At 69.4% G+C, this 26,125-nt stretch overlaps 1 protein-coding gene across 1 annotated transcript in view; it reads right to left on the bottom strand.

Annotated features, from left to right (window-relative positions):
- Positions 1 to 89: 89 nt before the first annotated feature.
- MYBPC2 (myosin binding protein C, fast type) overlaps positions 90 to 26,125 on the bottom strand; it is a 26,228-nt gene continuing 192 nt past the window's right edge. Inside the window, exons 2-27 of the mRNA XM_030545027.1 lie at positions 25,520 to 25,668; positions 24,992 to 25,109; positions 23,573 to 23,621; positions 20,155 to 20,214; positions 18,769 to 18,968; positions 15,981 to 16,113; positions 15,229 to 15,353; positions 15,037 to 15,142; positions 12,782 to 12,948; positions 11,932 to 12,097; positions 11,262 to 11,368; positions 10,497 to 10,526; positions 9,699 to 9,838; positions 9,054 to 9,213; positions 8,426 to 8,530; positions 7,746 to 7,934; positions 7,031 to 7,165; positions 6,213 to 6,380; positions 6,051 to 6,139; positions 4,702 to 4,897; positions 3,921 to 4,060; positions 2,798 to 2,957; positions 2,449 to 2,585; positions 1,730 to 1,916; positions 712 to 740; positions 90 to 334 (exon numbers count right to left, since the gene is read on the bottom strand). Coding sequence (XP_030400887.1) covers positions 730 to 740; positions 1,730 to 1,916; positions 2,449 to 2,585; positions 2,798 to 2,957; positions 3,921 to 4,060; positions 4,702 to 4,897; positions 6,051 to 6,139; positions 6,213 to 6,380; positions 7,031 to 7,165; positions 7,746 to 7,934; positions 8,426 to 8,530; positions 9,054 to 9,213; positions 9,699 to 9,838; positions 10,497 to 10,526; positions 11,262 to 11,368; positions 11,932 to 12,097; positions 12,782 to 12,948; positions 15,037 to 15,142; positions 15,229 to 15,353; positions 15,981 to 16,113; positions 18,769 to 18,968; positions 20,155 to 20,214; positions 23,573 to 23,621; positions 24,992 to 25,109; positions 25,520 to 25,668 — 3,227 coding nt within the window. The 3' untranslated portion in view covers positions 90 to 334; positions 712 to 729. The remainder of the gene's footprint in view (positions 335 to 711; positions 741 to 1,729; positions 1,917 to 2,448; positions 2,586 to 2,797; positions 2,958 to 3,920; positions 4,061 to 4,701; positions 4,898 to 6,050; positions 6,140 to 6,212; positions 6,381 to 7,030; positions 7,166 to 7,745; positions 7,935 to 8,425; positions 8,531 to 9,053; positions 9,214 to 9,698; positions 9,839 to 10,496; positions 10,527 to 11,261; positions 11,369 to 11,931; positions 12,098 to 12,781; positions 12,949 to 15,036; positions 15,143 to 15,228; positions 15,354 to 15,980; positions 16,114 to 18,768; positions 18,969 to 20,154; positions 20,215 to 23,572; positions 23,622 to 24,991; positions 25,110 to 25,519; positions 25,669 to 26,125) is intronic.

Here is a 26,125-nt window from a genome sequence, read left to right as displayed (position 1 = left end):
TACTGTGACCTGCCCCCCCTTCCCTCGAGCTGCAGCATACACAGGGCTCTGTGCGCCCCCCCATGGACCGACAGACGGACGGACGGACGGACGCTGCAGGGATCTGTTTATTGACACACTCGCTGCCTTGTGCATTCCAGGGGGTGGGGGTGTCGGGGCACAGCTGAGCCCCCCAACATCAGTGTGGATGGGGGTGCAGGGAAGCGGTGGGTGGGGGTGCGCAGCCTGGCGATGCCCAGGGTCCACCCCCATGCCCAGTGCCCCCTGCCGAGTCACTGCTGTCTGGGGGGGGGCTGGGGCCAGTTCATTCCAGTGGGTCCTCATCTGCGGAGACCTGGAGGGGGGAGAGCAGTGAGCGGGGGGGGGGGCACTTAGAGTGCCCCTCCCCGAACTCCCCTCCCCACCAGTCATGGCTCAGAACCCCTCCCCCCACAGTCACATCTCCCCCCAGCTGCACTCCACAGCCCCCTTCTGCCCCCCAGCCGTACTCCAAGCCCCTTTCTGCCCCCCAGCCGCACTCCAATCCCCCTTCTGCCCCCCAGCCGCACTCCAAGCCCCCCTTCTGCCCCCCAGCCGCACTCCAAGCCCCCTTCCGCCCCCCAGACGCACTCCACAGCCCCCCTTCTGCCACCCAGCTGCACTCCACAGCCCCCTTCTGTCCCCCCCACAGCCAGGGCTCCCTCCCCCAGGACCTCATCCCCCCCTACTCACCAAGCCCGAGCTGTACAGTTACTGGGGCACTGTGGGGGGGAAAGAGATGGGGTGAGGGGAGAGATAGAAGGAATATGGGGAGCGCTTCAAAAAACACCCCCCAGGACAGGCAGGGGCCCTGGACAGAGCAGGACCAAGGCTCTAGGCCCCCCTCCCCATGCGTCCCTGCTCCAATCCCTGGGTCCCCCAGGACAGTCATGTGCCCTGGCTCTGTGACCCCCCAACTGTGGGTCCTGGGGGCTCCCGCCATGTCCCTACACAGGAGCCCCCAATGCCAGCTTGTCATGTCATTTCCCACCCCCTACAGGCACCCCCTGCCCCCCACCCAGCGGCACCTCTGATCTCCAACCTGCACTGACCCCGGACCCCGCTGCCCCCCACCCAGCGGCACCTCTGATCTCCAGCCTGCGCCAGGGCTGGGGCCCTCTGCCCCCTGCCCAGCGGCATCTCTGACATCCAGCCTGTGCTGAGCCCCCCTACCCCCTGCCCAGCGGCACCTCTGACGTCCAGTCTGCGCCAGACCCGGGCCCCCCGGCCCCCCGCCCAGCAGCACCTCTGAGCTCCAGCCTGTGCTGAGCCCCCCGCCCAGCGGCACCTCTGATCTCCAGCCTGCGCCAGGCCCGGGCCCCCCTGCCCCCCACCCAGCGGCATCTCTGACATCCAGCCTGTGCTGAGCCCCCCTGCCCCCCGCCCAGCGGCACCTCTGATCTCCAGCCTGCGCTGAGCCCCCCGCCCAGCGGCACCTCTGATCTCCAGCCTGCGCCAGGCCCAGGCCCCCCTGCCCCCTGCCCAGCGGCACCTCTGATCTCCAGCCTGCGCCAGGCCCGAGCCCCCCTGCCCCCCGCCCAGCAGCACCTCTGACATCCAGCCTGTGCTGAGCCCCCCTGCCCCCTGCCCCCCGCCCAGCGGCACCTCTGATCTCCAGCCTGCGCTGAGCCCCCCTGCCCCCCGCCCAGCGGCACCTCTGATCTCCAGCCTGCGCCAGGCCCGGGCTCCCCTGCCCCCTGCCCCCCGGCACCTCTGACGTCCAGCTTGCACTCGGTCAGCGCCTCGCCCAGCTCGTTGACGGCCAGGCAGCTGTAGGTGCCAGCGTCGAAGGGGCTGGGTTTGCGGATGTGCAGGGTCAGCACCCCCTGGCTGTTCTTCATCAGGAACTTGGGGTCCTCCCGGATCTCCACGTGGTTCTTCATCCAGATCACCTTGGGCTGGGGGCGGGGGTCATGTGAGCGGGCGGCCAGGCCGGCCACCGGCCAGGCCACCTTCCTGTTCGTCCCCCTCCACGGCCCTCTGCTCCCCACACCTCCAGCACCCCCTCCTGTCCCCTGCACTCCCCACCTCCAGCACCCCCTGTCCCCTGCACCCCCACTTCCAGCTCCCCCTCCTCTTCCCCAACTGTCCCCTGCACCCTACCTCCAGCACCCCCTCGTCCCCCAACTGCTCCCTGCACCCCCACATCCAGCTCCCCCTCCTGTCCCCAACTGCCCCCTGCACCCCCACCTCCAGCACCCCCTCCTGTCCCCTGCACCCCTACCTCCAGCACCCCCTCCTGTCCCCAACTTCCCCCTGCACCACCACCTCCAGCACCCCCTCCTGTCCCCCTCACCCCCAGCACTCCACTCCTATCCCCTGCACCCCCCATCTCCAGCACTTCTTCCTGTGGCCCCCAGTGGGAGTACAGGGGAGAGGGGGCCTGGATGTACCTTGGGGGCCCTGGGGATGGGGGTGGGGGTCCCTTACCTTGGGGTGCCCCCGCACTGCACAATTCAGGGCCGTGCTGTACCCAGCCACCACGGTCCGGTCTATCAGGGGCGTCAGGACTCTGGGCGCCATCCGGAAGTCGTGCTCCTGGTAGTCCAGCGGCTTAAAGATGATCCCTAGGGGAGGCCAGGGGTGAGGCACAGGGGTAGCAGCCCCTTCCCCACCCCGCCCCCTGACCCTACGTTCCCCCCACTATCTCCACTCCAAGCCCCCTCAATCTAACCACTAGACCCCACTCCCCTCCCTGAGTCGGGGAGAGAACTCAGGACTCCTGGCTCCCAGGCCCGCTCCTCCGTGAGCGTGGGGGGCCCCTGGCGTCCGGGCGCACCTGTTTTCTGGATGAGGGCGGTGTTCTTGGAGACGCCGGGTGTGTCGCTGAGCCCGCAGATGTTCTGGCTGTACACACGGAAGGAGTATTCGTTACCCATCACCAAGTCAGAGATGGTGCAGCGCGTCAGCCGGTTGTGCTCGTACACCGTGAACCACTCCTGGGGGGGACGAGAGCGTGGGGGGGTCAGCGGAGAGACGGGGAGCCCAGGAGGGTGTCACCAGCCGGACAGGGGTTGGGGGGTCAGGGGAGAGACGGGGAGCCCAGGAGGATGTCACCAGCCGGACAGGGGTTGGGGGGTCAGGGGAGAGACGGGGAGCCCAGGAGGGTGTCACCAGCTGGACGGGGGGGGGGTCAGAGACAGGAAGCCCTGGAGGGTGTCACCAGCCGGACAGGGGTTGGGGGGTCAGGGGAGAGACGGGGAGCCCAGGAGGGTGTCACCAGCTGGACAGGAGTTGGGGGGGTCAGGGGAGAGACGGGGAGCCCAGGAGGGTGTCACCAGCTGGACAGGTCGGGGGGGGGCAGGGGAGACACAGGAGCCCAGGAGGATGTCACCAGCCGGACAGGGGTTGGGGGGTCAGGGGAGAGACGGGGAGCCCAGGAGGATGTCACCAGCCGGACAGGGGTTGGGGGGTCAGGGGAGAGACGGGGAGCCCAGGAGGGTGTCACCAGCTGGACAGGTCGGGGGGGAGGCAGGGGAGAGACAGGAGCCCAGGAGGGTGTCACCAGCTGGACAGGTCGGGGGGGAGGCAGGAGAGAGACAGGAGCCCAGGAGGGTGTCACCAGCTGGACAGCGGTTGGGGGGTCAGGGGAGAGACGGGGAGCCCAGGAGGGTGTCACCAGCTGGACGGGGGGGGGGGTCAGAGACAGGAAGCCCTGGAGGGTGTCACTAGCCAGACAGGTGGGGGGGGTCAGAGGAGAGACGGGGAGCCCAGGAGGGTGTCACCAGCTGGACGGGGAGGGGTCTCACCAGCTGGACAGGAGTGGGGGGGTCAGAGGAGAGACAGGGAGCCTGGGAGGGTGTCACTAGCCGGACGGGGGGGCGGGAGTCAGTGGGAGGGGATAGGGAGCCTGTGGGAGGGGCCATGGGAAACTGGGGGACAGCGGGGGGGGGGACACTCACCATGGTTTTTTTGTCTGCCTTCTGGATGGTGTAGCCCGTGATCTCCGAGTTCCCGTCGTCCTTGGGGGGCTGCCACTCCAGCAGCACGTTGAACCCCCAAACCTCCTTCACCTGCACCGCCACCGGGGGGCCCGGCTTCTCTGGGTGGGGGCAGTGTGAGGGGAGGGGGTCAGCAATGGGGGGGTCCATCCCAGGGGAAGAAATGGGTCCCAGGGGGGCAGTTACAGCCTGCGGTGCCTCCTTCCCTGCTGCCCCCCCAGTCTCTGCGCAGCTGGTCCCCCCCACTCTGCACGAACCCCTCCTTCACACTGGGGGGGCACATTCCCCAGCAGAGGCACAGCCAGACAGTCCCCCCCCATTAAATTCCACAGACGGGGGGCCCAGCTGGCCATTCCCATCAGGGCAGCTTAAATATAGAGCAGGGAATCTGAGCCCCCCCAGACCCCAAAAGGGACACCGGGGGGGCATCAAGGTTGGGGGGTGTCAGGGAAAGGGAATGAGGAGGGCTCGGGGGGTTGCAGTGCCCCCTGTCCCCGGCTGGCGTGAGCAGCAGGTGCTTTCCCACGCTGGGGAGGGGCACATCAAAACAGGGGAGATTGGGTTCATTAACAGCAGCTGCCAGTGCCGGGGGCAGGGGGACACAGAGCCCCCCGCTCCTAAAGCCCAGCCCCAGCCCCCCAGTGCCCCGCCAGTCCTAGCCCCCCCATCAACCCCTAGCCCAGGCACCCTCAGGCCAGCCCCAGCCCCACAGTGCCCCTCACTGCCCCCCCCCCTGCCTCACCCACGACGCGGATCTGGATGGTGGCCTGGTCCTCCATGTTCTCGATCTGCACCGAGAGCTGGTACTGGCCCGAGTGGTGCCGCGCGGCCGAGCGGATGAAGAGGATGGTGTCCAGGTCCGAGGTGCGGATGCTGACCTCCTTGGGGTCCAACGGGCGCCCGTCCTTCATCCACGTCACCTTGGGGCGCGGCTTTCCCTGGGGGGTTACCAGCCCCCGGTGAGCGGGTCTGTGCCTGCCTGGCCCCGATCCCGGTGAGCGGGTCTGTGCCTGCCTGGCCCCGACCCCGGTGAGCGGGTCCCCGCCCCGGTTCTGCGCGCCTGGCCCCGGTGAGCGGGTCTGTGCCTGCCTGGCCCCGATCCCGGTGAGCGGGTCCCCGCCCTGGCTCCGCGCGCCTGGCCCCGGTGAGCGGGTCTGTGCCTGCCTGGCCCCGATCCCGGTGAGCGGGTCCCCGCCCTGGCTCCGTGCGCCTGGCCCCGGTGAGCGGGTCTGTGCCTGCCTGGCCCCGATCCCGGTGAGTGGGTCCCCGCCCCGGCTCCACGCGCCTGGCCCCGGTGAGCGGGTCTGTGCCTGCCTGGCCCCGATCCCAGTGAGCGGGTCCCCGCCCCGGCTCCGCGCGCCTGGCCCCGGTGAGCGGGGTCTGTGCCTGCCTGGCCCCGATCCCGGTGAGCGGGTCCCCGCCCCGGCTCCGCGCGCCTGGCCCCGGTGAGCGGGGTCTGTGCCTGCCTGGCCCCGATCCCGGTGAGCGGGTCCCCGCCCCGGCTCCGCGCGCCTGGCCCCGGTGAGCGGGGTCTGTGCCTGCCTGGCCCCGATCCTGGTGAGTGGGTCCCCGCCCCGGCTCCGCGCGCCCAGCCCCAGTGAGCGGGGTCTGTGCCTGCCTGGCCCCGATCCCGGTGAGTGGGTCCCCGCCCCGGCTCCGCGCGCCCGGCCCCAGTGAGCGGGTCTGTGCCTGCCTGGCCCCGATCCCGGTGAGCGGGTCTGTGCCTGCCTGGCCCCGATCCCGGTGAGCAGGTCCCCGTCCTGGCTCCGTGCGCCCGGCCCCGGTGAGCAGGTCTGTGCCTGCCTGGCCCCGACCCCGGTGAGCGGGTCCCTGCCCCGGCTCCGCCTGCCTGGCCCCGGTGAGCGGCTTCCCAGCCCCAGCTCTGCACTCCTGGCCCCAGTGAGTGGGTCCCAGCCCCAGTTCCACGCGCCCGGCCGCAGTTAACACCCGCCCGTGACTGGGTTGTGCCAACACCTTTGGCCCGTTTGTTTCATCTAAATCGACACAGAAGCCTCATGTCCCGGGGGGGGAGGGGAGAACAAGGCAACTGACCCCCCCAGTGCTGCCCCCGCCCCCCTGCCCCCCGCTCACCTGGAAGGGGATGAGCAGGTTCACTTGCTCCCCCACTTTCTTGATGTAGGTCTGGCGCAGCTGGCGGGGCAGGCGGATCTTGGGCTGCTCTGTGGGGCGGGGCAGAGGGAGCGTGAGCCGGGGGGCTGTGCCCAGGGGGGGCGGGGGGCAGAGGTCACTCACCCACGATCTCGCGGATGGTGACGGGCTGCCCCATGGTGGCCGGGGCGCTCTGCCCCGCGATGTTCACCCCGATGACCCTGAAGAGGATTTTCTGGCCCGTGGGCAGCCCCTTGACCGTGAAGCCGCAGCGCTCGACCAGCTCCGTGTTGGCCGGGACCCACTCGTCCGCTGTGGGGGGAACGGTCAAGGCCAGGCTGGGGGGGGTCACATCTAGGGCCAGCCTGGGGGGGGATGGGGAAAGGGGGACGTTCCCCTCCCTCACTGGGCATCTCCCTCCTCTGCTGGGGTCTCCCCCCGTGCAGCCCCCCAACCTCCAGGACGTCTCTCTTAGCTCACCCCCAGCAGCGGGGCACCCTCCTCCCCCCAAGAGCCTGTACCTCCTGCCCCCCTGTCACTCCCACCCCCCCTCCATACACAGGGACCCCCAGCCCCCCCCTCACCCCACGGTCACTCACAGCCCCCTCTCTCCCCCCACAGGGACTCCCAGCGGCCACAGTCACTCACAGCCCCCTCTCTCCACACACAGGGACCCCCAGCCCCCCCATAGCCTCCACCAGTCATTTCCAGCCCACCTATCCCCCCATGGGTTCCCCAGTCACTCCCAGCCCTCCCATAGTCTCTCCCAGCCCCCTCTCGCCCCCCATAAGGACCCCCAGCCCCCCCATAGTCTCTCCCAGCCCCCCCCAGCCCTGCTGTTGCTCCCAGCCCCCTCTCGCCCCCCATAGGGACCCCCAGCCTCCCCATAGCCTCCCCCAGTCATTCTCAGCCCCCTCCCCCTCCAGGGCCCCCCGGTCACACTCCCAGCCCCCCCCACTCACAGCCCTCCAGGCAGTACTGGACCAGGTAGCCGTCGATGCCCCCGGCCCCCAGCCGGTCGGGCGGGCGCCACTTGAGGGTGGCCGTGGTGTCGGTCACGTCCTCCAGCGTGAGGTGGGTCGGCTCGCTGGTGGGGGCTGTAGGGGGGACAAGGAGGATCAGAGCCCCCCCATCACAGCCAGACAGTGCTGCCCCCCCCCATAACCCCTGTCCCCAGTGCCCCTCCCACCCCATAGCCCCTGTCCGCAGCGCCCCTCCCGCTCCTGCCCCATAGTCCCTGTCTCCCAGCACCTCTCCCACTCCCACCCCACAGCCATGACCCCCCTCCCGCCCCATAACCTGTGTTCCCAGTGCCACTCGCAATCACCTCATAACCCTGACCCCCATGTCCCCAGCACCGGTCCCCCTCCTGCCCCATAACCTGTGCCCCCAGTTCTGCTCCCCCTCCAGCCCCATAACCCGTATTCCCAGCACCCCTCCCTGTCCCACCCCATAATCCTGCCCCCCATGTCCCCAGCACTGGTCCCACTCCGCAGAGCGCTCCCCCTCCCGCCCCATAGCCCTGACCCCCAGCAGCCCTCCCCCTCCTGCCCCCACTGCCCCTCCCCCTCCATCGCCTTGAACCCCACAGCATCCCCATCCCCCACCCACCCCAAAATTTGCCGGCCTCCGGCAGAGCTCCCTCTAGCATCCCCTCCCCCCGCCGCCCCCGCTCACCGATGGGCATGAAGGGCTTTGTGTTGTGGCTGGGCTGCGACACCCCGATGGCGTTGACGGCGAAGACCCGCATCTCGTAGAGCACCCCCTCGATCATCCGGGTCGACTCGTACGTGGTGTCCCCGTACACCTCGAAATTCAGCTTCATCCAACGCATGCTGCCCTTCTTCTTCCGCTCCATCAGGTACCCTGCGGGCACGGGGGGGCTCAGAGACCCCCCCCAGCCCCGCGGCCCCCTCCTGCCTCGCCAGCAGGTGCCCACTGTGCGTGCCTCAGTTTCCCCTGGGGAGTACTCAAGTATCCAGGCGGTGGGACAAGGGGGGGTGAGCGCTGCAGTGACCCCTAGAGGGCAGGTGGGATCCTGCCACCGGGCCGCCTGGGCACAGGAACCGGCCCGCCTGGCAACTGGGGCCCGGGGCCCGTCCTCTGCAGGGAGCCAGCCGGCCCGGAGGTGTCGGTGCTGGCCCAGGAAAGGGACAAAGGACGGAGGAGGGGCACTGGGCGGGGCTGGGGCTGGGCTGCAGGAAGTGGTCACTCTCCTGGTTTGGGATATTGGGGGGGGAGGCCAGGGCTCCAGGTTCTGGGACCCCCCCCAAGATGGACTTTGGGGTCCCCATCTCTGCCCTCTGCTGTGTTACCCGGGAGCTGGGGGGCAGGGGCGGTATTGGAGTCAGACTCACCAGTGATGGGATTTCCCCCATCGTATTTGGGGGGGTCCCAGACCAGGATGGCCCAGTCTTCCCCCACGGAGGTGATGCGAACGGCTTCGGGGGGGTCGGGAACATCTAGAAGACACGGGGGGGGGACACTGAGACCAGCTTGGCATGGGGGGGGGCTCCCATCCCGTGACCCCGGCCATGACCCCTAACTTGAGACTCCTTTGACCCCAATCAGCACCTCCCCTGCCCTGCCCCCCCCAACCTCCGTGGTCTCAACCCGACAGCCCCAGTCAGTGCCCCATGACCCAGCCCAACACACCCGCAGCCCCCAGCCCCCCAGGACCCTGGCATGGCCCTCGTCCAGCCACAGCCCCTCCCACCCAGTCCCCGCCCCACAGCCCTGCCCAGCCCTGCCCAGAACCCTCCCACCCAGTCCCTGCCCCACAGCCCCACCCAGCCCTGCTCAGTCCCCTGCCCCACAGCTCCTGCCCCACAGCCCTCCCACCCAACCTGTGCCCCAGAGCCCCCTTCCCCCCAGTTCTACGCAGCCCAGCCCCCGCCCCACCCAGCCCCCACCCCAGAGCCCCCTGCCCCACAGCCCTACCCAGCCCCAGCCCCACAGCCCTGCCCAGACCCCTGCCCCCCTTACCGACCACCTTGATGTGCAGGACGGCGCTGTCCTGCCCCACGGGGTTGGTGACGGTGATGCAGTACGTGTCCTCGTCGCCCCGCTCCGCGCTGTCGATCACGAAGCTGCTCTCGTCCGGGTGCACCTCGACGCGGGCGCGGCCCTCGGTGTCCGTGAACAGCTGGGGGGCCGGCGGGGGGGGGCTCAGCGTGAGGGGCCCAACCCCCAGGGGAATCTCTCCAACCCTGCGGAACCTCCACCCCCCCAGGCTGTCCCCAACCCCCAGGAGTCCCCCCCCGGAACCCCACCCCTAGAGATTCCCCTTGGGGTACCCCCACCCACTCCCGGCAGAGACCCCAGCCCCCAGGAGCCCCCCTCCAGGGACCCCCAGTCCTGAGATCACCCTACCCCCTGGGGTACTCCTCACCCACTCCCCACAGAGACCCCGACCCCCAGGAGCCTCCCCCAGGGACCCCCAGTCCTGAGATCACCCTACCCCCTGGGGTACCCCTCACCCACACCCCGCAGAGACCCCGACCCCCAGGCGCCCCCCCAGGGACCCCCAGTCCTGAGATCACCCTACCCCCTGGGGTACCCCTCACCCCCTCAGATACACCCCGCACCCCTCTGACACACACACACCCACGTCTCGGCCCCAGCACCCACCTTGTCACCCTTCATCCAGGACACCGTGGGCGCGGGCTCCCCGGTGATGGGCACGTCCAGCCGCACCTTGTTCCCCGCCACCACGATGATGGTGTTCTCCGCCGTCTTCCCCGAGCAGTCCAGGTGGATTCTGGGGGGCTCTGGGGGGGGCAGAGGATGAGGGGTTGTCCCCCTGCCAGCCAGGAAAGGCCCAATCCCTGCCATGGGCCAACCCCCAAGAGAAGGGAGTCCCTCCATCTCAGCCCCCTAACCCTGTCCACCCCGAGCTCCCCCAGGCCTGCACCCCTGTCCCCCCAGCCCCACCCACACACCCCCAGCCCTGTCCCCCCTCCCCACAGTCCCATACCCCTGTACCCCCAGCCCCTCCTACACACATCCAGCCCTGTCCTTGAGTTCCCCCCAGTCCTACACCCCTGTACCCCCAGCCCCACCCACAGCACCCCTAGGCCTGTCCCCTCTGAGCTCCCCCAGTCCTACACCCCTGTACCCCCACCCCGCACCCCAAGCCCCTCCCCCACACACCCAGCCCTGTCCCCCTGAGCTCCCCTAGTCCTACACCCCTGTACCCCCAGTCCCGTACCCCTGCACCCCAAGCCCCTCCCACACACACCCAGCCCTGTCCCCCCTTCCCCGAGTCCTGCACCCCTGCACCCCCAGCTCCTCCCACAGCACCCCCAGCCCTGTCACTCCTGAGGTCAGGGCACTGGGGGAAGGGGCAACCTCGCCCCTCCACACCCATTTTCTCCCTCCGCCTTTACTCCCCACCCACCCAGGCCTGAGGCAGGGGGAGGGGCTCACCTTGCTTAGGGACATACTCCACCTTGATCTCTACGGGAGAAGGAGAGAAAAGGGTTAACAGGGCCCCCAGAGCCAGGGAAAGCTCCCCCTTTCCCACGCTCCAGGCCCCCCAGCGCTGCGAGCTTCCCTCCAGCAGTGCCCCCAGTCAGCACTGTGAGCTTCCCCCCAGCTGGGGATCCTGCCACTGTGCCCTCCCCCTCCAGCAGTGCCCCCAAGCTGGGGTCACCAACACTGCGAGCTTCCCTCAGCAGTGCCCTCAGCCAGGGATCCTGGTGCTGTGAGCTTCCCCCCAGCAGTGCCCCAGCTGGGGAGCCTGGCGTGGTGACCTTCCCCCCAGCAGTGCCCTCAAGCTGGGGTCCCTGGTGCTGCAAGCTTCCCCCCAGCAGTGCCCTCAACCAGGGATCCTGGTGCTGTGAGCTTTCCCCCAGCAGTACCCCAGCTGGGGAGCCTGGCGTGGTGACCTTCCCCCCAGCAGTGCCCTCAAGCTGGGGTCCCTGGTGCTGCAAGCTTCCCCCCAGCAGTGCCCTCAGCCAGGGATCCTGGTGCTGTGAGCTTCCCCCCAGCAGTGCCCCAGCTGGGGACCACAGTGCTGCGAGCTTCCCCCCAGCAGTGCCCCAGCTGGGGAGCCTGGCGTGGTGACCTTCCCCCCAGCAGTGCCCTCAAGCTGGGGTCTCTGGTGCTGTGAGCTTCCCCCCCAGCAGTGCCCTCAAGCTGGGTCCCTGGTGCTGCGAGCTTCCCCCCAGCAGTGCCCTGTCCTGCACTCACCCAGGAAGTTGAGCTTGGCGGAGAGGGAGAGGGCGAACCCGTCGGGGACAAAGGTGTAATCGGCCTCATCCTCCGGCCTCACATCCTCAATCACCAGCTTGTGGAACCTTAGGGGGAGGGGGCAGCGTTGGGGGCGGTTTGGCTGCTTGGGGGGCAGTGCCCCCATTCCTGGCCCCCCCAGCACCACGAGCTTCCCTGCAGCAGTGCCCCCCCGTTCCCAGCCTTCAGTGCTGTGAGCTTCCCCACAGCTGTGCCTCTGTTCCCGACCCCCCAGCGCTGCGAGCTTCCCCACAGCAGTGCCCCAATTCCCAACCCCCAGCGCTGCGAGCTTCCCCATAGCAGTGGCCCCGTTCTTGACCCCCAGCACTGCTAGCTTCCCTCTAGCAGAGCCCGTTCCCGACCTCTCCAGTGCCGCGAGCTTCCCGCAGCAGTGCCCCATTCCTGATCCCGCCAGCGCTGTGAGCTTCCCTGCAGCAGTGCCCCCATTCCCGACCCCCCCAGCGCTGTGAGCTTCCCTGCAGCAGTGCCCCCATTCCCGACCCCCCCAGCGCTGCGAGCTTCCCCGCAGTAGTGCCCCCATTCCCGACCCCCCTGCGCTGCGAGCTTCCCCGCAGTAGTGCCCCCATTCCCGACCCCCCTGCGCTGCGAGCTTCCCTGCAGCAGTGCCCACCTGCCCTTGTGGGTGATGTGGATGCGCTTGCTGGGCCGAACCTCCACCCCGTTCTTGTACCATTTGCCCGTTACCTTCTCGTCCGACACCTCGCACTTGAACTCGGCCTGCTCAGCCGCCTTGACGGTGAGATCGGCGATGTCCTGGAGCACCTCCAGCTGCTTGTCTGGGGGACCGGGGGGAGGCACGGTCGGGGGGGGGTCCTGGAACAGTCCCAACATCCCAGCCAGGCCCGGCCCCCTCCCTTCGTCCCGGCCCGGCCCACCCCATCTCCAACCCCCCCCACTCCGTTCCAGCCCCCTCCCTTGTTCCCAGCTCGGCCCACCCCATCTCCACTGCTCTGCCCCATTCCAGCCGTCTCCCTTGCCCCCGGCCCGGCCCACCCCATCTCCACCCCCCCCCACTCCATTCCAGCCCCCTCCCTTCCCCTCAGCCCGGGCCCTGCCCATCTCCTCCCACCTGCCCCGTTCCAGCCCCCTCCCTTCCCCCCGGCCCGGCCCACCCCATCTCCACCCCCCCCACTCCGTTCCAGCCCCCTCCCTTCCCCTCAGCCCGGGCCCTGCCCATCTCCTCCCACCTGCCCCGTTCCAGCCCCCTCCCTTCGCCCCGGCCCGGCCCACCCCATCTCCACCCCCCCCACTCCGTTCCAGCCCCCTCCCTTCGCCCCGGCCTGGCCCACCCCATCTCCAACCCCCCCACCCTGTTCCAGCCCCCTCCCTTGCTCCCAGCTCGGCCCACCCCATCTCCACCGCTCTGCCCCATTCCAGCCATCTCCCTTGCCCCCGGCCCGGCCCACCCCATCTCCACCCCCCGCCCCGTTCCAGCCCCCTCCCTTGCCCCCGGCCGGTACCTTCGACCACCAGCTCGCCCTCGGACTGGCCTCCGTTGGTCATGACCCTGTAGAGGCCGGTGTCCTCCTTGGTGGCCTCGTTGATGATCAGATAATGCTTTTTGCCGTCCTTCTTGAAGCGGTACTTGAAGGCCGTGTCGCGGGTCAGCTCCACCCCGTCCTTCATCCTGGGGGGGCAGGGAGCGGGGGGGTGGGACGGACGGACGGACAGAGGGGTGGACGCGGACGGGGCCTTGGGGCAGAGCGCCGGGGGTGAGGGTGCGGAGGGGCAGACGGACAGGCAGGTGGGCAGATGGACATGCGGGGGTGGGGACAGATGGTTGGACTGAGGGGCAGGAGTGGGGACGGGCAGATGGGAGGCGGGAGTGGGGGCAGACTGGCGGATGGGTGGGGACAGATGGGGGGACGGGCTAGCGGGAGGGCAGATGGGTGAACGGACAGACGGACGAGGGTGGGGGCAGACGGGTGGACAGACAGACGGGGCTGGGAACAAACGGACGGGGGTGGGGGCAGAGGGGTGGACAGACAGACGGGCGGGTGGGACGGCAGATGGGTGGACAGGCGTGGGGACCGAAGGGCAGATGGGCGGTGGGGTCAGACGGACGAGGGTGGGGGCAGACCGGTGGACAGACAGATGGGGCTGGGAACAAACGGACGGGGGTGGAGGCAGATGGCTGGACAGACGGACGGGGGGGTGGGACGGCAGATGGGTGGACAGGCATGGGGACCGAAGGGCAGATGGGCGGTGGGGGCAGACGGAAGAGGGTGGGGGCAGACGGGTGGACAGGTGGGAGGGCAGAGGGGCAGGTGGGCGGTGAGGACAAATGGACGGGGGTGGGGGCAGATGGCTGGACAGACGGACGGGCGGGTGGGAGGGCAGACTGGTGGACAGGCGTGGGGACCAACGGGCAGATGGGCGGTGGGGGCAGATGGACGGACTGGGGTGGTGACTGACGGACAAGGGTGGGGGCAGATGGCTGGACAGACGGGCGAGCGGGAGGGCAGACGGGTGGTGGGGACAGACAGAAGGACGGGCGGGCGAGTGGGCAGATGGGCAGATGGGTGGTGGAGACAGACAGACGGACGGGCGAGCGAGTGGGCAGACGGGCAGATGGGTGGTGGGGACAGACAGACGGATGGGCGAGCGAGTGGGCAGACGGGCGGTGGGGACAGACAGAAGGACGGGCGGGCGAGTGGGCAGACGGGCAGATGGGTGGTGGGGACAGACAGACAGACGGACAGGCGGGCGAGTGGGCAGACAGGCAGATGGGCAGTGGGGACAAACAGACAGACGGACGGGCGGGCGAGTGGGCAGACGGGCAGACGGGCAGTGGGGACAGACAGACAGACGGACGGGCGGGCGAGTGGGCAGACGGGCAGATGGGTGGTGGGGACAGACAGACGGACGGGCGAGCGAGTGGACAGACGGGCAGATGGGTGGTGGGGACAGACAGACAGACGGACGGGCGGGCGAGTGGGCAGACGGGCAGACGGGCAGTGGGGACAGACAGACGGACGGGCGGGCGGGAGGGCAGACGGGTGGTGGGGACAGACAGACGGACGGACGGGCGAGCGAGTGGGCAGATGGGCGGTGGGGACAGACAGACGGACGGGCGGGCGAGTGGGCAGACGGGCAGTGGGGACAGACGGACGGACGGGCGGGCGAGTGGGCAGACGGGCAGATGGGTGGTGGGGACAGACAGACAGACGGACGGGCGGGCGAGTGGGCAGACGGGCGGTGGGGACAGACAGACGGACAGGCGAGCGAGTGGGCAGACGGGCAGATGGGTGGTGGGGACAGACAGACGGACGGGCCAGCGGGAGGGCAGACGGGTGGTGGGGACAGACAGACGGATGGGCGGGCGAGTGGGCAGACGGGCAGTGGGGACAGACAGACAGACGGACGGGCGGGCGAGTCGGCAGACAGGCGGTGGGGACAGACAGACGGACGGGCGAGCGGGAGGGCAGACGGGTGGTGGGGACAGACAGACAGACGGACGGGCGGGCGAGTGGGCAGACGGGCAGATGGGTGGTGGGGACAGACAGACGGACGGGCGGGCGAGTGGGCAGACGGGCAGTGGGGACAGACGGACGGGCGGGCGAGTGGGCAGACGGGCAGATGGGTGGTGGGGACAGACAGACGGACGGATGGGCGGGCGAGTGGGCAGACGGGCGGTGGGGACAGACAGATGGACGGGCGAGCGGGAGGGCAGACGGGTGGTGGGGACAGACAGACGGACGCGCCGGGCCGTTACCACATGACTTGGGCTCCTTCCTCCGACACCTCGACCTCCAGCTGCACCCGGTCGCCCACGAACACCTGATGGTCGTCCAGGCCCTTGGTGATCAGCACGGGCGGCTCTGCGGGGGGGCGGACGGGGGCGGGTCAGGTGGAGCCGGGGGCGCAGCTGGTCCCCCCCACGCCAGCGCCCCCCCCCCGCGCTCACCCTTCACGAAGAGCTCGGTGAAGAGTTTCTCGTCGGCCACGGCGCACTCGTAGGCCGCGTCGTCGGCCAGGGTGCACTTGTTAATGGTCAGGATCCGCTTCTTGCCCACGTTCTCAAAGACGTACCTGGGGGGGCGGGGGGGTCAGGGGAGCCCGCAGCGGAGCGGCCCCCAGCCCAGTCTCCAGAGCCCAGCCCCCCAGCTGAGCCGCGACCCCCAGCCCTGTGCCCCCCAGCCCAGCGTCCCCCCAGCCCAGCGCCCCCCATAGCCATGCACCCCAGCCCAGCACCCAGCCCCTGCAGCGCCCAGCATCCCCCCAGCCCAGCGCCCCCCATAGCCATGCACCCCAGCCCAGCACCCAGCCCCTGCAGCGCCCAGCATTCCCCCAGCCCAGCGCCCCCCATAGCCATGCACCTCAGCCCAGCAGCCAGCGCCCCCCATAGAACGGCACCCCAGCCCAGCACCCAGGCCCCACCCTGAGCCCAGCACCCAGCCCCTGCAGCGCCCAGCGTCCCCGCAGCCCAGCGCCCCCCATAGCCCTGCACCCCAGCCCAGTACCCAGCACCCAACTCCCCCAGCCCTGTGTCCCCCCGAGCCCAGCGTCCCCCCAGCCCTGCACCCTCCAGCCCAGCGTCTCCCCAGCCCTGCACCCTCCAGCCCAGCGTCCCCCCAGCCCAGTGCCCAGTGCCCCCCAGCCCTGCACCCTCCAGCCCAGCGCCCCCCAGCCGGGCCCGGCCCCAGGCCGCCCGCTCACTTGGCGCTGGGTTTCAGCTCCTGCCCGTTCTTGTACCACTTGATGGGCAGGTCGGGGTCGCTGATCTCCACCACCATCTTGATCTTGTTGCCCTTGTCCACCTGGTAGGCAGGGTCCAGCTTCCTCGTGAAGGCTGCGAGGGGGGGCAGGGGGCTGAGCAGGAGTCGGGGGGAGGGGCGCAGGGGGCCGAGCGGGAGTCGGGGGCTCTCGGGGGGGAGGGGCGCAGGGGGCCGAGCGGGAGTCGGGGGCTCTCGGGGGGGAGGGACGCAGGGGGCCGAGCGGGAGTCGGGGGCTCTCGGGGGGGAGGGGCGCAGGGGGCCGAGCGGGAGTCGGGGGCTCTCGGGGGGGAGGGGCGCAGGGGGCCGAGCGGGAGTCGGGGGCTCTCGGGGGGAGGGACGCAGGGGGCCGAGCGGGAGTCGGGGGCTCTCGGGGGGGAGGGGCGCAGGGGGCCGAGCGGGAGTCGGGGGCTCTCGGGGGGGGGGGGCGCAGGGGGCCGAGCGGGAGTCGGGGGCTCTCGGGGGGAGAGGGGCGCAGGGGGCCGAGCGGGAGTCGGGGGCTCTCGGGGGGGAGGGACGCAGGGGGCCGAGCGGGAGTCGGGGGCTCTCGGGGGGGAGGGACGCAGGGGGCCGAGCGGGAGTCGGGGGCTCTCGGGGGGGAGGGGCGCAGGGGGCCGAGCGGGAGTCGGGGGCTCTCGGGGGGGAGGGGCGCAGGGGGCCGAGCGGGAGTCGGGGGCTCACGGGGGGGGGGGGGCGGAGGGGGCCGAGCGGGAGTCGGGGGCTCTCGGGGGGAGGGGCGCAGGGGGCCGAGCGGGAGTCGGGGGCTCTCGGGGGGGAGGGGCGCAGGGGGCCGAGCGGGAGTCGGGGGCTCTCGGGGGGGAGGGGCGCAGGGGGCCGAGCGGGAGTCGGGGGCTCTCGGGGGGGAGGGGCGCAGGGGGCCGAGCGGGAGTCGGGGGCTCTCGGGGGGGAGGGGCGCAGGGGGCCGAGCGGGAGTCGGGGGCTCTCGGGGGGGAGGGACGCAGGGGGCCGAGCGGGAGTCGGGGGCTCTCGGGGGGGGGGGCGCAGGGGGCCGAGCGGGAGTCGGGGGCTCTCGGGGGGGAGGGGCGCAGGGGGCCGAGCGGGAGTCGGGGGCTCTCGGGGGGGAGGGGCGCAGGGGGCCGAGCGGGAGTCGGGGGCTCTCGGGGGGAGGGGCGCAGGGGGCCGAGCGGGAGTCGGGGGCTCTCGGGGGGAGGGACGCAGGGGGCCGAGCGGGAGTCGGGGGCTCTCGGGGGGGAGGGGCACAGGGGGCCGAGCGGGAGTCGGGGGCTCTCGGGGGGGGGCGCAGGGGGCTGAGCAGGAGTTGGGGGCTCTCGGGGGGAGAGGGGCGCAGGGGGCCGAGCGGGAGTCGGGGGCTCTCGGGGGGGGGGGCGCAGGGGGCCGAGCGGGAGTCGGGGGCTCTCGGGGGGGAGGGGCGCAGGGGGCCGAGCGGGAGTCGGGGGCTCTCGGGGGGGAGGGACGCAGGGGGCCGAGCGGGAGTCGGGGGCTCTCGAGGGGGAGGGACGCAGGGGGCCGAGCGGGAGTCGGGGGCTCTCGGGGGGGGAGGGACGCAGGGGGCCGAGCGGGAGTCGGGGGCTCTCGGGGGGGAGGGGCGCAGGGGGCCGAGCAGGAGTCAGAGGCTCTCGGGGGGGCGCAGGGGGCTGAGCAGGAGTCGGGGGGAGGGACGCAGGGGGCTGAGCGGGAGTTGGGGGCTCTTGGGGGGGAGGTCCTGGAGGGGCTGGAGGGGAACTTGGGGCTGGAGCTGGGCTCTGGGGGGCAGTGGGGGGTGATTGAGACAGGGTCTGGGCTGGGGGGCAGCAGGGGGTCACTGGGGTTAGGCTCACTGGGGAAGCGGGGGGGGTCCCTAGGACAGAGGTTCGATTTGGGGGGCAGTGGGGGGACACTGGGTTAGGGGCTGGGCTTGGGGGTGGCAGTAGAGGGAACAGTGGGGGGTTCCCTGAGACAGGGGCTGGGTTCGGGGGGCAGTGGGGGGAACAGTGGGGGGGCTCTGGGGCTGGGCTCTGGGGGGCAGCAGGGGTTACCTGGGACGGGGCTGGATTCGGGGGGCAGTGGGGGGAACAGTTGGGGGGTCTCTGGGGCTGGGCTCTGGTGGGCAGCGGGGGTCCCTGAGACAGGAGCTGGGTTCGGGGGGCAGTGGGGGGAACAGTGGGGGTCTCTGGGGCTGGGCTCTGGGGGGCAGCGGGGGGTACCTGGGACAGGGGCTGGGTTCGGGGGGCAGTGGGGGGAACAGTGTGGTGGGCTCTGGGGCTGGGCTCTGGGGGGCAGCGGGGGGTACCTGGGACAGGGGCTGGATTCGGGGGGCAGTGGGGGGAACAGTGGGGGTCTCTGGGGCTGGGCTCTGGGGGGCAGCGGGGGGTACCTGGGACAGGGGATGGATTCGGGGGGCAGTGGGGGGAACAGTTGGGGGGGTCTCTGGGGCTGGGCTCTGGGGGGCAGCGGGGGGTACCTGGGACAGGGGCTGGGTTCGAGGGGCAGTGGGGGGAACAGTTGGGGGGGTCTCTGGGGCTGGGCTCTGGGGGGCAGCGGGGGGTACCTGGGACAGGGGCTGGGTTCGAGGGGCAGTGGGGGGAACAGTGTGGTGGGGTCTGGGGCTGGGCTCTGGGGGGCAGCGGGGGGTACCTGGGACAGGGGCTGGGTTCGGGGGGCAATGGGGGGAACAGTGGGGGGGTCGCTGGGGCTGGGGCTGGGCTCTGGGGGGTGTTGCTGAGCAGGGGTTGGGCTCTGGGGGGTCTTGACCGCGATCCCCCCCCACGGACCTGCGCTCTTCTTGACCTCCACCTTGGCCTTCTTGAGGCGTTTCAGCATGCCGCGCAGGTCCGTGATCCCGTACTGGAAGGCGATTCGCTCGTATTCGCTCTTCTTCGTCACCCCCTTGAGCAGCTCCCAGATCTCGGGGGGGAAGGCGTCGTCCTCCTCATCCTTCTTCTTCTTCTTCTTCTCCTCCACCTGCACCTCCCTGGGGCAGGCGAGGGGGGAGTCAAACCCTCCACCCACCAACAAGGCCCAAGTTTTGATGAGGCCGAGGCCTGCCTCAGTTTCCCTATGAGATTGCGGGAGGTGTCCCCTTGTGGCTTGGGGTGGTAACAGTCATTAATGACCCAGCTCAGCAAAGGGGCCAGCAAAAGTGACCCCCCCCACTCTGCCCCAGCTGAGCAATCCTCACCTGCCAGCAGGGCACCCTGGGGTGGGGGGCAGATATGGGACCAGACCTGGGGACCCAGGGGTGGCTTGGCCTGGACAGAGCATCTCCTGCTCCGCCAAGGAGCCCTGCGGAGGGACGGGAGGTGCTAGCCCCGGCTGGGACCAAGGGGGCTGTGGTGCCAGGCCACTACCGGGGTCGTGCCCAGGAGCCTGGGGCCGGACCACAGCAGAGACCAGAGCCTGGGACCCCGAGACAGACAGACAGACCCATCCGGTGCCCTGCCGCAGGGACAGACAGACAGACACACCCAATGTCCCCCCCACCACAGGGACGGACAGACAGACACACCCAGCGTCATCCCCCCACCTCAGGGACTGACAGACAGACACACCCAGCGTCATCCCCCCCGCCTCAGGGACTGACAGACAGACACACCCAGCGTCATCCCCCCGCCTCAGGGACTGACAGACAGACACCCCCAGCGTCATCCCCCCCCGCCTCAGGGACTGACAGACAGACACCCCCAGCGTCATCCCCCCCGCCTCAGGGACTGACAGACAGACACACCCAGCGTCATCCCCCCCGCCTCAGGGACTGACAGACAGACACACCCAGTATCCCACACACACACCCCAGGGACGGACAGACAGACCCACCCACTGCCCCGCCCCAGAGATGGATGGACAGACAGACCGAGCCCTGCCCTGCCCTAGAGGCAGACAGACAGACTGACCCACCCACCACCCCACCCCAGGGACGGATGGACAGACAGACCCACTGCCCCACCCTAGAGACAGACGGACAGACAGACCCACCCACCAGCCCGCCCCAGGGATGGACGGACAGACAGACCCAGCCACCGCCCTGCCCCAGAGATGGACAAACAGACCCACCCACCGCCCCGCCCCAGAGATGGACGGACAGACCCACCCACCGCCCTGCCTCAGAGACACATGGATAGACACTGCCCCCCCCCCCGGTTCTCCCCTGGGGCACCTACCTCTTCTTTAGCAAGCCGCTGAAGTCCAACTCCCCAGCCATATTGTCCTTCCCGTCCCCCCTGAGAGAGAGAGAGAGTCTCACCCTACCCCAGGAGCGGGGCCCAGCCAGTCGGGGGGGCTGTGGGGAGCGGGGCAGGGCACTGGGTGTGGGGCACTGGTGGGGAGCTTATGGGAGATGCTGTGGGGCACTGGCGGGGGGAGTTGTGGGGATGCTGTGGGGCACTGGCATGTGGGATTATGGGGGATGCTGTGGAGCACTGGTGTGGCGGTTATGGGGGATGCTGTGGAGCACTGGCATGGCGGTTATGGGGGATGCTGTGGGGCACCGGCGGGTGTGACAAAGTGGGAATGTTCTTAATGTTCTCTCTGAATACTGTGTGGGTGCCTCAGTTTCCCCTACACAGTTCTCGAGTGTCTAGGTCAGGGGTCGGCAACCTTTCAGAGGGGCTGTGCGAGTCTTCATTTATTCACTCTGATTTAAGGTTTCGCGAGCCAGACGTACATGTTAACATTTTTAGAAGGTCTTTCTGTATGTCTATAACATAAAACTAAACTACTGTTGTATGTAAAGTAAAGAAGGTTTTTAAAATGTTTAAGAAACTTCATTTAAAATTAAATTAAAATGCAGAGCCCCCCGGCCCGGTGGCCAGGACCCGGGCAGTGTGAGTGCCACTGAAAATCAGTTTGTGTGCCGCCTTCGGCACCCGCGCCATAGGTTGCCTACCCCTGGTCTAGGTGGTGGGATAAGGAGGTGTGATTGTTGCACCCCGGGAGAGCCAGGGTGATGCCGACACCCTGTCTCCTGGCAACTAATGGCCTGGGCTCCCCCTGCAAGGTGCCAACTGAAGGGGCTGGAAAACAAAGGGATCTGGTGGCCTCCTGGCCTGGGAGAGAGACAAAGGCCAGAGGAGGGGCTGGGGGGTGACTGAGGCCTAGCTGGGGGAAACCAAGATGGACTTGGCTGAAAGTCCCTGGTCCCTGTGCTAACAAGCCCTGTTCTGCAGGACCTGATCACGTCAGCCCCACCATCGGGGGCTCGTTCACCTGCACATCTACCAACGTGACATGTGCCATCATGGGCCAGCAATGCCCCTCTGCCACGGACACTGGCCAAACCCGACAGTCTCTACGCAGAAGAATAAACGGACACAAATCAGACGTCAGGAATCATAACATTCAAAAACCAGTCGGAGAAAACTTCAACCTCCCTGGTCACTCGACTGCAGACCTCAAAGTGGCAATTCTCCAACAAAAAAACTTCAGAACCAGACTCCAAGGAGAGACTGCTGAACTGGAATTAATTTGCAAACTGGACACTATTAAATTAGGCCTGAATAAAGACTGGGAATGGATGGGCCATTACACAAAGTAAGGACTGTGACGGGGCCGGGGGAGTTTCTTGTTTTTCCTTGTTTCCTATGGGCAGGGCCAGCTCCAGGCACCAGCCCAGCAAGCAGGTGCTTGGGGCAGCCAAGGGGAGGGGCGGCACATCCGGCTCTTGGGTGGAGGGTCCCTCAGTCCCTCTCGGAGGGAAGGACCTGCCGCCAAATTGCCGCCGAAGAAGAAAGCGACGTGGTGGAACTGCTGCCGATCACAATCATGGCTTTTCTTTTCTTTTTTTCCGCTGGTTGAGGCGGCAAAAACCCTGGAGCCAGCCCCGCTTATGGGCGATTTTCTTGGTTTTCCAAAGGTTTCCATGCCAAGGGGCTGGGACTCAGTTTCCCTGGTTTAACGAGGGGAGGGGAGAGGGAGTTTGTGGGTACAGAGGACCAGAGAGGGAACTTGGGACCCCGGCCGATGGCCTGGAGGATGGAGACCCCAGTGACTGGTGCCCTGGTGACCCGGAGACCCAGCTCAGGAGTCGCAGCCGGTTCTGGCCGGGGGGAGGACAATGGGCTGCGGGAACAGGACCCCAGCGACCTGACCAGCTGGGTCCAGCCAGAGGGGCCAGAGGATGGGAGGGGAGAGGAGACCCAGGCCATCCTGTTTACGACCCTGTTTCCCTGGAGAGAAGCCAATGGACAGAGGAGACTTGGGGCCGGGGGTATCAGATGCCCAGCCGGGAAGCAGGGGGCTCAGGGCTGGAAAGGGGGAGCAGGCAGAGCCCACCTGGCTGCAGGGGGACTGGGATGTGCTGGGCTGAGGGGGGCCAGGCCTGAGGCCGGAGAGTTTCCTGTGCTGGGTACAACCCTCAATAAACCCTCCCGTGTTACGCTGGCTGAGCGTCGCTCCGGGCTAGAGAAGAGGGGGCATCGGCCCCCTCGGGAGTGAGAAGGCCCGGGGGGTCCAGAGTGAGGGGACCCCCTGAGGGGGCCCACGGCAGACACAGACGTGCTAAGGCTCAGAGGTGCGGCTCCAGGAGGTGGCCTGACCCTGGGAGCAGGGGCGTCTCTAGGGATTTTGCCGCCCAAGCACGGCAGGCAGGCTGCCTCCGGCGGTTTGCCTGCGGAGGGGCCACCGGTCCCGCGGCTTCGGCAAACCTCCCGCAGGCGTCCACCGAAGCCGCGGGTCTGGCGGACCCTCCGCAGACATGCCTGCAGGAGGACCACTGAAGCCGCGGGACCAGTGGCCCCTTTGCAGGCAAGCCGCGGAAGGCAGCCTGCCTGCCGCCCTCGCAGTGCATAAATTAAAATTCTTCATCATAATTTTAAAACAGCACTAGCCGTAGGGTGACCAGATGTCCCGATTTTATGGGGACAGTCCAAACTTTGGGGTCTTTCTCCTCTCACCCCCATCTCGATTTTTCACCCTTGCTGTCTGGTCACCCTAACTAGCTGCCTGTTTCAATGTAAGAACGGCAAAAAATAGTCCCCTCCCCTTGCACTTCTTGTGGGGCGTCTGGACGTTTAAATCTCCTCGCCATGATCGATATGGTGGCTTTGATCTGCTTCGCTCTTGCAAGTCTAGGGGCTCCGGGCTGCTGGCCCTGGGGTCCCCAGGGACAGCTCTGTCCGCCATTAGGGAACTTTTCCCCCGGGAACCCCCTGTATCATTTCGTGAACCCCAGTTTGGGAAATACCGTGCTCCTGCCAACTAAGAAACCTTCTGTTTTACGACACTGGGGGAGGTGAGTTTGGGGTGCAGGGCCCTTCGGGAGTTCACGGCGGGAACAGGGGGGCTGAGCACCCCGAGGTCGGTCCCTGAAGGTTCCCCTAGCAGAGTGTACCTGGAGGGGAGTTACGCCAAAGAGGGTCCTGCCTGGGTCCAGAGCCCCGAGCCTGTGACCTCCATGCCAGTGGGGAAGTTGTGTGAGACGCTGTGGGGCACTGGCGGGGGATTCTGTGGGGCACTGGCAGGGGTTGTGGGGGATGCTGTGGGGCCCTATGGGGCACTGAGAGCACTGGTGGGGGGAGTTGTGGACACTGGTGGGGGAGCTGTGGGGCGCTGGTGAGGGAGTTATAAGGGGCTGGCACTCACGTCCGTTTGAAGGCCTGGAGCACATTGTCACTCTCCTCCATCCGTGGGGCTGGGAAAGAGGGATGGGGACAGCATGACGCCTGCTCCAGCCCCCATGATCCCACCCCATATACCGCCTCTGCTCTGGGGGCATGGCCCTGCTTGGGGGGAGGGGTTTGAGGGTCTCCCCAGCCCTGGAGGGACTCTGGGGGCGTCCCTGACCCAGAGGGGTATCCCTGCCCTGGGGGGCTCTGGGTTGGCCCAGCCCTGTGATGGGTGGGGGTTTCCCCAGGCTGGGGGGGCTCTGGGGTGTGTCCCTGGTCGGGGGGCTGGGGGTTCTGGGGGGTATCCCTGCTCTGGGGGGATTCAGGGTCTCCCCAGCTTGGGGAGCTCTGGGGTGTGTCCCTGGTTGGGGGCTGGGGGCTCTGGGAGGTGTCCCTGCTCTGGGGGGATTCAGGGTCTCCCCAGCTTGGGGAGCTCTGGGGTGTGTCCCTGGTGGGGGGCTGGGGGCTCTGGGAGGTGTCCCTGCTCTGGGGGGATTCAGGGTCTCCCCAGCTTGGGGAGCTCTGGGGTGTGTCCCTGGTGGGGGGCTGGGGGCTCTGGGAGGTGGTCTCTGCTCTGGGGGGATTCAGGGTCTCCCCAGCCTGGGGAGCTCTGGGGTGTGTCCCTGGTGGGGGGCTGGGGGCTCTGGGAGGTGTCCCTGCTCTGGGGGGATTCAGGGTCTCCCCAGCTTGGGGAGCTCTGGGGTGTGTCCCTGGTCGGGGGGCTGGGGGCTCTGGGAGGTGTCCCTGCTCTGGGGGGATTCAGGGTCTCCCCAGATTGGGGAGCTCTGGGGTGTGTCCCTGGTCGGGGGGCTGGGGGCTCTGGGAGGTGTCCCTGCTCTGGGGGGATTCAGGGTCTCCCCAGCTTGGGGAGCTCTGGGGTGTGTCCCTGGTGGGGGGGCTGGGGGCTCTGGGAGGTGTCCCTGCTCTGGGGGATTCAGGGTCTCCCCAGCTTGGGGAGCTCTGGGGTGTGTCCCTGGTCGGGGGGCTGGGGGCTCTGGGAGGTGTCCCTGCTCTGGGGGGATTCAGGGTCTCCCCAGCTTGGGGAGCTCTGGGGTGTGTCCCTGGTCGGGGGGGGGTGTCCCTGGTGGGGGGCTGGGGGCTCTGGGAGGTGTCCCTGCTCTGGGGGGATTCAGGGTCTCCCCAGCTTGGGGAGCTCTGGGGTGTGTCCCTGGTCGGGGGGGTGTGTCCCTGGTCGGGGGGCTGGGGGCTCTGGGAGGTGTCCCTGCTCTGGGGGGATTCAGGGTCTCCCCAGCTTGGGGAGCTCTGGGGTGTGTCCCTGGTCGGGGGGCTGGGGGCTCTGGGAGGTGTCCCTGCTCTGGGGGGATTCAGGGTCTCCCCAGCTTGGGGAGCTCTGGGGTGTGTCCCTTCCCGGGGGGGTCCCTGCCCCCCGGCTCACCCTCCACGTCGATGCTGAAGGTGCACATGTCGCTCTTCTCCTTGCCCGTCACCTCGCAGCGATAGTCTCCCCGGTCCCCGATCACCACCTTCCCGATGAGCAGCTCGAAGATGTACACCTGGGGGGGGGGGTCCGGGCGTCCGTGGCTGCTCCCCCAGCCCCGGGCTCTGGCGGGCGATCGACCCAGAGGGACACCCACAAAGCCAGGGGACCCGCCAGGCCGGGTGGCCTGACTGCCCAGACAGAGCCCGCGGGGGACAGAGGGGCTGGGCTGGGGGCACTGGGAGGGGGCTGGACCTGCACCCGCAAAGGCCCCCCCCCGGCTGCCCCCCATGTCCCAGCCACCCCCCCCTCCGGCCGCCCCCACCCACCCCGACAGTCCCCAACCCCGCTCCGCCCCCCCACCCCCACGCCCCAGCCAGCCCCCCACCCCCACCGACCCCCCCATGCCCCGGACAGTCCCCAACCCCGCTCCGCCCCCCCACCCCCACGCCCCAGCCAGCCCCCCCCCGGCCGGCCCCCCCCCACCTTCTTGTCCTGGTCGAAGGTCTCGCTGCACTGGAAGCGGATCCCGCTCTTGGTCCCCAGCTCCAGCCACTTCCCCTTGAACCACCTGACGCCGGGCCGGGCGGAGAGCTGGGAGCCGTCCACCTGCACCTGCAGCGCCAGCGCCTTCCCTGGGGGGCACGGGGCACTCAGCGCCCCCCGCAGGCAGCCCCCCCTGCCCGGCCCGGCCCCCATCCCCCGGCACCCCCCGGCCCGGCCCGGCCCCCATCCCCCGGCACCCCCACCGCCAGCGCCTTCCCTGGGGGGCACGGGGCACTCAGCGCCCCCCGCAGGCAGCCCCCCACGGCCCGGTCCCTCCCCCATCCCCCGACACCCGCACCGCCAGCGCCTTCCCTGGGGGGCACGGGGCACTCAGCGCCCCCCGCAGGCAGCCCCCCCGGCCCGGCCCCCGGCACCCCCACCGCCAGCTCCTTCCCTGGGGGGCACGGGGCACTCAGCCCCCCCGCAGGCAGCGCCTCCCCGGGCCGGCCCCCCCCATCTCGCGATCCCTCCCCGCAGGCAGCCCCTCCCCCGGCCCTGCCCCGCCCCTCCCCCGACACCCCCACCGCCAGCGCCTTCCCTGGGGGG

Source organism: Gopherus evgoodei, unplaced genomic scaffold (genome assembly GCF_007399415.2).
Source record: "Gopherus evgoodei ecotype Sinaloan lineage unplaced genomic scaffold, rGopEvg1_v1.p scaffold_35_arrow_ctg1, whole genome shotgun sequence".
Classification (NCBI taxonomy): Eukaryota; Metazoa; Chordata; order Testudines; family Testudinidae; genus Gopherus; species Gopherus evgoodei.
This window is presented reverse-complemented; position numbering and strand designations above follow the sequence as displayed.